The sequence below is a fragment of the Neophocaena asiaeorientalis genome, unplaced genomic scaffold, assembly GCF_003031525.2.
Source record: "Neophocaena asiaeorientalis asiaeorientalis breed wild unplaced genomic scaffold, Neophocaena_asiaeorientalis_V1.1 scaffold962, whole genome shotgun sequence".
Lineage (NCBI taxonomy): Eukaryota > Metazoa > Chordata > Mammalia > Artiodactyla > Phocoenidae > Neophocaena > Neophocaena asiaeorientalis.
Window position 1 is genome coordinate 72,735 of NW_020174277.1, and position 8,902 is coordinate 81,636.

The following is an 8,902-nucleotide window of genomic DNA, read 5'->3' on the forward strand; positions in this document are numbered from 1 at the left end:
CTTTGGTTAGATTCTTCGCTATTAGAGCACCCAAAACCTAAGTTTCTTTGTCCTGTCAATTACTCACAAACTTATTGTTTCTTTGTCTAAAAAGCATAAAAGCTACCTGCTTTGGCCACTTCTTAGGTCCTATTTCTAAAGACCTCCATGCACGTGAATTAAAATTTGTTTCTTTTTCTCTTGCTAATCTGTCTTGCATCAATTTTATTAATAGTCTAGCCACAGGAACTCAGGAAGGATAGAGAGGGAAATTCTCACCCTCCCGCTGCCTACCCTCCCCACCAGACACTCCCTTTCTCTCTCACTCTCTCTCTCTCTCACTCTCTCTCTCTCTCTCTCTCTCTCTCCCTCTTTTCGTTTTTGCCTACGTTTTTCCTTGAAGCTCTATCAGGCAGATGCTTCTCACTCCACGTTTATTTGAGCAAAACTTTGTAAAAGAAATGTGGGTTAAAGATGTGTTCACATGAAAGGGAGGCCATAAGGCTTGAATATAAAAGGGACCAGGAAAGAATGAAGATAGGATACTGCTTTCAATATTCCGGATTTCCAGGTCAAGGGGCAGGGGCTGAGGAAGCCATCAGGGAGGAGATTTTCTGCAGGAGCAAACCAGATCTTGAGAAAATACTCTCTTTGTGGATTAAAAGCCCAACAGGAAACACTTTCATGCTGCAAAGTAGCTAAGCCAGAAGGTTCTTTCTCTTATGAGTGTCATTATCTTCACTTCAGTTTAGGAGTCCTGCAAAAGACAGAAGATAGCGTTGTTTTTACTACAAGCTAATTCTACAAGCAGCTTCTTTCCCCCTCTCCCAGGGTCTCATGTTAAAGCAGTATTGTAAGAAGGGAAAAAAAAATTCCTAGATCTCCCTGAGCCAAAGCTACTTTAGAGAACTGGCCTTTTGTTAAGTGGCCAGAAGAAGTTTAGAATTCAAAGTCTTTCCCATTATGTCTGTCTTGTCATCTCTACAACCAGTTCTAGGAGACCAAATCTATCTCTAAAAGAGGATTAAAGGGCATTACCTGTTGGCTGAAGTCCAGAGTGTCCTGGGAAAGAGAAGAGAAGATATATATTTAAAGGATATGGAAGGAATTCTGTCCCCAGCCCCAGGCCCCCACCTGATATATCTCTACCCCACAACATATCTCCCCTAATGCCAGGGTAGACAGGAGAGCAGACACTAGGAGCATGTGATCCATGAAGTTTCTGTCACACAAATCCAGTGTAATTTCATCAGCCTTTGTGTCTCTTCCCGCATTTGCCCCAGGATCTCCACCCAAAATCTCCATGCATGTTAACTCTTCTTTTATCTCCACAGGCCATCACCTCTTATTTTTCAACCATAAGTAACCATGAACTGTTGATTTCTGGATTTATGGAAATTTGAGGTCAATAAAGGGGAAATAAAAGTTTTATACAGCGTCACTGATATACAGCGAACAAACTTGAGCAAAACCATCTTTCTTCCTCCAAAATAGTCTGTGGGGCATCTCAGCTGCCAACAGGTTCCTTACCTTTCTGATTCCTGAAGTAGATGAACAGCCCCACCCCAAGGAAGAGGAGTCCCAGAACAAAGGCCCCGATTCCACTCAGCATCTTGCTCTGAGCAGATTCAGACCGTGCCCCTGAGAAAAGAAGCTAGTTTTAGTGATTCTTATCCCAAATCCAACTTCTCTAATTGAGATTCTGAGATTGAGATCTTTGAGAATGGGGAAAGAAGGATGCCCTGGAAGAACTAGAATGACTGGTCATTTCTGGAAAAGAGGTTAAAAATACAGAGTAGCTACAAGGTTAAGACATTGAACCCATTTAAATATCACAGCCCTGACGTAAGGCCATGACTACAACATCTGATGGGTGAGGACCCTGGGGCTGAATGAGGTTAAGGAGCTTGTCTAGGGTGACAGAGCTAATAAAAGGCAGAACTGAGGTTGGACTCCCCTCATGTCAGGAAGGTCCCTACATTGTAGAGGATGTGCCCCTTCTCAGATCACAGTGAACATCTCAGAGAAACAGTGTCAGAAGTACAAGCCCAGCCTGAGACAGGAGACTGGTGCCCAGGGCCATGTAGTGACCATGACCTGAGATTTCATGGAGGCTCAAAACAGGGACACCTCTTTTCTGCATGTCAGGCAGAATTGCCTCCCAGGGGGTATAGGTACTTGTAGAAGATATCATAGGAGATCTGTAAACTATCAGAGGATTTCTATCACAGGATATTATAAGGTTCCTGTGATATCCTCAATAATAACCTCAGCTGAAGGAGAGGAGAACACAGAGCAAATGAACACATGCTGTGGGGAGAGGAGAAACCTGTCACTCAGGGGTAAGCAAGCCCCTCCTTGGTAGGTGAGGAACTTATGAGGCCAGAAAGCTTCTCACTCCATTCCACTGTGACAGGGCTGGTCCGGCTGGGGTGCTCCACGTGGCAGGTGTAGACCTCTCCACTCTGAGGAACTGTTTCAAGCATCACCATGGTCTGGAAGGTCCAGTCTCCATTACGGATCAGGCCTGTGGAGACCACCCCCGCCTCCTCTTCCTGGCCGTTCCGGAACCACCTGACTTCAATGTGGCCTGGATAGAAACCATTCACAGAGCAGACCAGGAGGTTGTGGTGCTGCAGGGGCTGTGTCTTTGCAGGATACACAGTCACTGTAGGCGCCACTAGGAGAGAAAAAGGTAGAGGGGATAAGTGAGGGACACAGAGTAAGTCTCGTTGGTTGGCTGCCTTTCTGCCCCCAGTCTCCAGTCTCCGGCAGGCCTCCCTGAAAGCTGGCTATGTAGCCCAACAGAAATTAGTGCCATAAGACTTGACTTCAATGCTTACAGTATGGGCCCATTAGATCTGGCAGATGTTCAGGAAATTTGTTTTCTATTGTTTTGTTTTTCATAGCATGAAAGAGTTATTCATTGTTGAATTGATGTGTTTACAAATCTTTGCACGGTATATAGTGTATTATTAATAGCATGATTTCTGGAGCCAGGGTGCCTGAGTTCAAATCCAGGCTCTGCCTCCTACTGACTGATCCTAGGTGAGGTTTAAAATTCCTCTGTGCCTCAGGTTGCTCACCTGTAAAGGGGGATAATAATACTAACTTACCTCTTAGGGTTATGTGAGGATTAATGTACCTGAAATATGTGAAACGATGGCTGGAACTTAGTCTTTAATATATGTTAGCTATTTACTATCTTCATTTACTTGGAGAGAAAATATGACTCAAAGCAGTGTGGATAAATTAGGGGGCAGCTTGGGGTAGATGGGGAGACAGAAGATAAAATCCTGGGAATGCTACACTCACACCTTAGAACACCACAGAAAGGGTTCTACCCTGGGAAGCAGAAATAGACAAAGGTGACTCTTGAACTCTGAGTTGAGTTCCAAGGAAAGAATGATTCCTGAAGGGGAAAGAAAGGACCAAGTAAAGTCACTCATTAAAAAAAACAAACAAACAAAACCAAAACAAAAGCTTATTATTACACTCAGCTGATCAATTCTTCTGCTTTGCAAAACAAGCAGATCTATTACTGGAATTGTATCATTTTACAATTGTCTTTCTTTTTAAGCTGGTATTTCAGTTCAGGGCAGGGTCTGAGACTCATTGATATGTGTGCTTAGTTCCTGAGACAACCCTTGACACCACCAGCCACAATAAACACAATTATTATTTGCAAAAGAGAAACCTGGGGGGAAAAACATTTTTACAATAATGCAAAGTGGTAGATTTAAGATTGATGGTAAATCATCACTAACAATTTTGCAGTATATTTCATTAAATAAAAATGTTTAAATTCCTAACTTGGAATATAATGAACAGAATCAAAACATAAACCACAAACTGGAGAAAAAGCTAAATCAAATGTCAGCAACTTGTTACTCTTAATGCATAGAGAACCCATAAAATCACCGAGAAAACCACCAGGACCCAGAGATAGTCAACAATAGATAATTCTTAGAGCCATAACAAAGGTTAGCCAATAAATATGTGAAAAATGTTCAAGAACCTTAGAAATCAAAGAAATTTTAAATAAAAACAAAAAGATATAAATTTTCAACTGTTTGGTAATGTTGAAAAAAGATCTAATAAAGGGGAATGTAAAGTAAAATGAGGTAAATTGTTACAAGTATAAAAAGGAAAACATGTAACTACTCAAATACTACTAGCGTTATAAAAAATAGTAACATCAGCATATTAAGTAACAAAATTATAATTCAAAAAGTTGATTTCACAATCATTTCAACTATGTAAAGTATATATACTAAGGAGAAAAAAAGCAAGAAATTTAGACCTGAAATAAGCTTCAGAGAGATCAGAGGAGCCGCAGAGGCTCCCCTGCCTGCACCTGTCAAAAAGTAGTCTGACACCTTTTTCTCAGTGAAGTGCTCCTACACACAGACAGACGCGGCACACTTATTTCCGGGGTGTCAGGGGAGTAAGAGGGTGTGTGCCCAGAGCACGCTGTGACTCTTCTCCTCACAGGCTCCCAATCCTTTCACTTTCCTCACCTCTCCTCCCCCAGACCTTCCCCCAACCATAGACACCTTGAAGTCCCTCCCGCATCTCTAACCGCTCACCCCAGTCGGGGTTTATCCCGTCCCCGTTTCTCTCTGTCTCTGTCTCAAACACACACTCACACGTACTGCGCCCCCGCCCGCTGGCCGCCCAGCCCCGCGCTCACCTCGCCGCTGCACCGTGAAGCACTCCACAGCCCCGTAGTTGTGTCTGCAGTAGGTGTCCGCCTTGGCCTGTTTCTGCTCCAGGAGGTCCTTCTGGCTGTTCCAGTACTCGGCGGTCCGCCGGCCCAGCTCGGTCACCGTCCGGTACTCGCCCACGTCGCTGTCGAAGCGCACGTACTCCTCCCGGTTATAGATGTGTCTGGTCATGTACCGCACCCGCTCCGTGCCGTTGGTGAAGTAACAGTAGCTCTTAAACTGATACATGAAAAGAGCTGTGGGGACAGGAAAGATCTGATTACCTGGGCGGGCTCCTGGGAAGAGACTGAAGGCAATAACCACAAATGCAGGGCACCCAGACGGAGGACGGGGCACTGACACTCCTTTATTGGCTCCACTGGCACCCCCAACTACCCCACCGGTTCATCTTTGATCTGCAGGGTCAAGCGAGACCATGGTGGGTGGAGGAGACCCCTCTGATCCTAAGGCATTTGGGATGCAGTCAGCTCTGTACTTGGCTGGAGACCTCCAAACCGGAGCCGGACGGGGATTTGCCCCATCACCACCTCCTCCTGAATGCCTCCACCAGAAAAACACTCTCTGCTTCCTCCTCTCATCTCACAACCCTTTAGCTGTTCCTGAAACACTTCCTTACCTAGTGCTGACCTTGTGCCAAGCCTGTGCTGCTGCCCCTGGGATTCCACAGAAGGAAAAACAAACATCTCCCCTACCTTCTAGGAGCATAAAATTTAGTGAAAGTGATGGACAAAACCCAACCACACAAGAATTAATTATACAGCAGCCAGAAATGTCACAAGAAAAGCGTGGAGATCTAGAACAGAGAATAATTTACGTTAGGGTGTCAGAGAAGTAGTCTCTAAAGACTGATATTTAAGATGTGATATGAAAGGTTAAGTTGATGTGAGCTGAAAGGGAGAGTGGGTGTAGGGGGGTGTATGTGAGGGAAAGAGGAGGCATATTTCGGGTAAGGGTAATATCGTGTGCAGAAGCTTGAAAGACATGATGAACTTCTGCAAGAAATCAGAAAAAAACAGTTCACTGAGCACAGAGAGTGAGGAAGGAGGAGGGTAAAAGACTAGACTGGAGAAATGGTGTGGGGTACTTAGAAGCCTTGGAGACAATGTTAGGATTTTGACTTCATACTCAATGTAATGGGGAACCCTAACCCTAACCTAGGTTAGGTAGAGATACGTGAAGCTACTGAAGCGTTACAAGGAGGGTCATTTATGTTTACTTCTAAGAAATAATTGTAGGTACCACACAGAGATTGGATTTTAGGAGTTCACAAGTGGAGACAGGGAGACCATTTAGGAACATGGTAGAATTCTCCAGTGAAGGTGTGCTTGTGGCTTCATTTAGTGTGGTAGTGACAAAGACAGTAGTAAAAATAGAGTGAACAGACTTGGGGTAGATTGTTGTATGACTTGTTAATGAATTAAATGGTGGGGTTTGGTGGATAGAAGGTCAAGCTTATCCCTCAGGACTTTGTCTTCACATATCTCCACAAATAAAAATCAAAGTTCTCACCATGACCATCAGAGTCCAATATGATCTGGCTCCTGATCTCCTTTCCAACCTCATCTTATTTCACTCTCCAACTTGCTTGCTCTGCTTCAGTCACTCTAGCCTTCTTTCTGTCCCTTAAACAGCAAACATGTTCCCACAGTTTGGCCTTTCCCTTGGTCCCTCTCCCTGGAGCATTTGTCCCTTAGATCCCTCACATGTCTGGCTTCTTCTCATCATTTATGTCTCAATTGAATGTCACCTTTCCAGGGAGAGCTCCCTAGACACTTGAATTGAAGGCAGGTGAATCCAATACTCTCTGTCCCATAGCCTTGAACTATTCTTTTCAGAGGACTTGTTGTTCTCTGAAATGTTTTTTTGGTTTTGTTGGTTGTCATTGTTGTTAAATGTTTATTGGATTGTTGTCTTTCTTGTCATTAAGTAAGTTCCAAGATAATTGGGGATTTTCTATCTTATTCAAATAGGATTGTCTGAGCCCAGAATAGAGCCCAGCATATAATAATAGTTGCTCAGAAAAATATTTATAGTCTAAATTAATAAACCCAGGGTTCTAGGAAATGATTTTTGTGGGCATTCCAGAAAGCAAGAAAGGGTTCAGCTCCAACACTCTTTTATTCTGATGACACATTATATCCCTTCTACTTCTCATGAAAAACCCAAATTTCCTCTTTCTTCTTCTACTAGTTGGAAGAAACATTCACAGGTAGAAAATGGTAATTTTAAGAGAAGGGGAAGAGTTCATTAAGTTCGAAATCATCCAGTGAACCTGTTATAATGCTGAGGGTCTGTGCATACCTTGGGGATTATCAGATCTGGTGATGACATAGCTGGGGAAAATAGGGAGGAACTAAAATTTGAGGTAACCAAACATAGCTGATTAAGGAAAACAGAGGGCATGATGCATGGTCTTATGAAATTTGGGTCCAAGACTCCAAGAGACCAATGAGTTCCCTTGACTTGCTTACCAGCTTTCAGCCCAATGGGATGGAAACAACTTTCACACTGTCTGTACCCTAACGAGGTACATGGTTTCCCATGTAAAACTGCAGATATTTGACTATCTGTGAACTACAAAATCAGAATTTCATATAATTTATTCTATGCTCTGGCCAGAGAAGGGGGAGATAGGAGGGAAACTGATAGTATAGAAAGGCTCAGGCTTCCCTGGTGGCGCAGTGGTTAAGAATCGGCCTGCCAATGCAGGGGACACGGGTTCGAGCCCTGGTCCTGGAAGATCCCACATGCCACAGAGCAATTAAGCCCATGCACCACAACTACTGAGCCTGCACTCTAGAGCCCGTGAGCCACAACTACCGAAGCCCTCATGCCTAGAGCCCATGCTCCGCAACAAGAGAAGCCTCCGCAATGAGAAGCCCGCGCACCGCAATGAAGAGTAGCCCCTGCTTGCCACAACTAGAGAAAAACCTGCGCACAGCAACAAAGATCCAACTCGGCCATAAATAAATAAAATTTTTTTTTAAAAAAAGAAAGGCTCAAAATAGTTTCATAATGATCACTAACCCGTGTTGGGTGTTCAGAAGATGGCTTACATTTTTTAAGGCATCAAAGAACACCCCATAGGTGCTCTTTATCTACAGGGTCATTCCAAGTACTAAGAATCCCTGCTTCAGCTCCAGGGTGCCTTACCCAGGAGCAATAGAGAGAAAACTAACCCCAACTTCTGTCAAAGAACTCCTAGTACAGGGATTCAAACCTTATAAACATTGGAGTTCAGGGAAAATGGAAAGAAGATAATGGGGGAGTTCCCTTGATACATCCTCATATATTAGGGAGAGGTAGCAGCATCACAGATCCTGTTGAGGACGTAACACAGGACCTTCTAGGAGAGATCTTCCTAATTATTTAGATTCTCCATAAAATCTTCAGAGAAACGTTCTCTTTTTCTTGTACATTCAACATAATAAAGAGATCTGTTAATGGAGAATTATTTTAACATCATTTTTTCTAAATCTTTTCAAACACCTGAAGGGATGGGATGCAAGGCTGGGGAAGGTTCATTGCAGGACACTTGAGAAGAAATAAACTATAGATATGGAGGTTACGTATGCCACACTCATTGAGAGGGCAAATATCCAGGTACATTTTGTTGTAGATAGATTGGAGATCCATGTGATAAAGATAGGTGGTCACTAAAAACAAAGTCACTGCACCACCAGGGAAGCCTGAAAAGTCACAACTTTTAAAGAAGGCTGGTCTGGACACAGAGATAAAGCTAACTCCCTTCCTTCCCCCACCCCACAATAGCTCACGCCCCAAAGTGTTCACTTACGGTGGGTCTCCCTGGCCCAAGCGAGGGGCGGGCTCAGCACCATCAGTATCACTGTCAGAGCTGCCATCCAGGAGCCTCCGGAGAAATACAGGGACACCATGCTGGAGAACAGGAGAGGACAGGGTGTGAGGGGAGCAGGCAAGCCTCGCTGAATTGGGAACTGTGACTCTCCTCCACCCAAGCGATACCAACCAAGGAATTCAGTATTTGCTCCTGGATTGGGTTATCTCAGTGTTGGAGAACCAATCAGCATCACAGATGAGAAACATCATCAGTTACTGGTCAGAGATTCAGTATGAAGGTCCTCTTCTGAAACTTAGAATTTCCTCCATTAAAAGGATTGTTTTAATTTAGTGCTTTAAATGTTTGATCCAGTTGTATCTGACACAGTTTATTTGGG

The 8,902-nt window shown here is 43.8% G+C and overlaps 1 protein-coding gene across 1 annotated transcript; it reads right to left on the reverse strand.

The window, feature by feature from the left end:
• Window positions 1-394: 394 nt before the first annotated feature.
• On the reverse strand, window positions 395-8,693 carry LOC112406848 (DLA class II histocompatibility antigen, DR-1 beta chain). Its single transcript, XM_024755857.1, has 6 exons — window positions 8,503-8,693; window positions 4,673-4,942; window positions 2,378-2,659; window positions 1,510-1,620; window positions 1,018-1,041; window positions 395-736 (listed from the first exon to the last, which is right to left on the reverse strand). The coding sequence occupies exons 1-6, from the start codon at window positions 8,600-8,602 to the stop codon at window positions 723-725; spliced, it is 801 nt and encodes a 266-aa protein (XP_024611625.1). The 5' UTR covers window positions 8,603-8,693; the 3' UTR covers window positions 395-722.
• Window positions 8,694-8,902: the final 209 nt, after the last annotated feature.

What these genes read in the sequence shown, in the direction of transcription:
- LOC112406848 (XM_024755857.1), bottom strand. Translation starts at nt 8,602, where the DNA reads ATGGTGTCCCTGTATTTCTCCGGAGGCTCCTGGATGGCAGCTCTGACA. An exon ending in CTTCACGGTGCAGCGGCGAG is followed by an intron (nt 2,660 to 4,672) that starts GTGAGCGCGGGG and finishes TTTCTCTCCTAG; the next exon opens with TGGCGCCTACAGTGACTGTG. An exon ending in CTACTTCAGGAATCAGAAAG is followed by an intron (nt 1,042 to 1,509) that starts GTAAGGAACCTG and finishes TCTCTTTCCCAG; the next exon opens with GACACTCTGGACTTCAGCCA.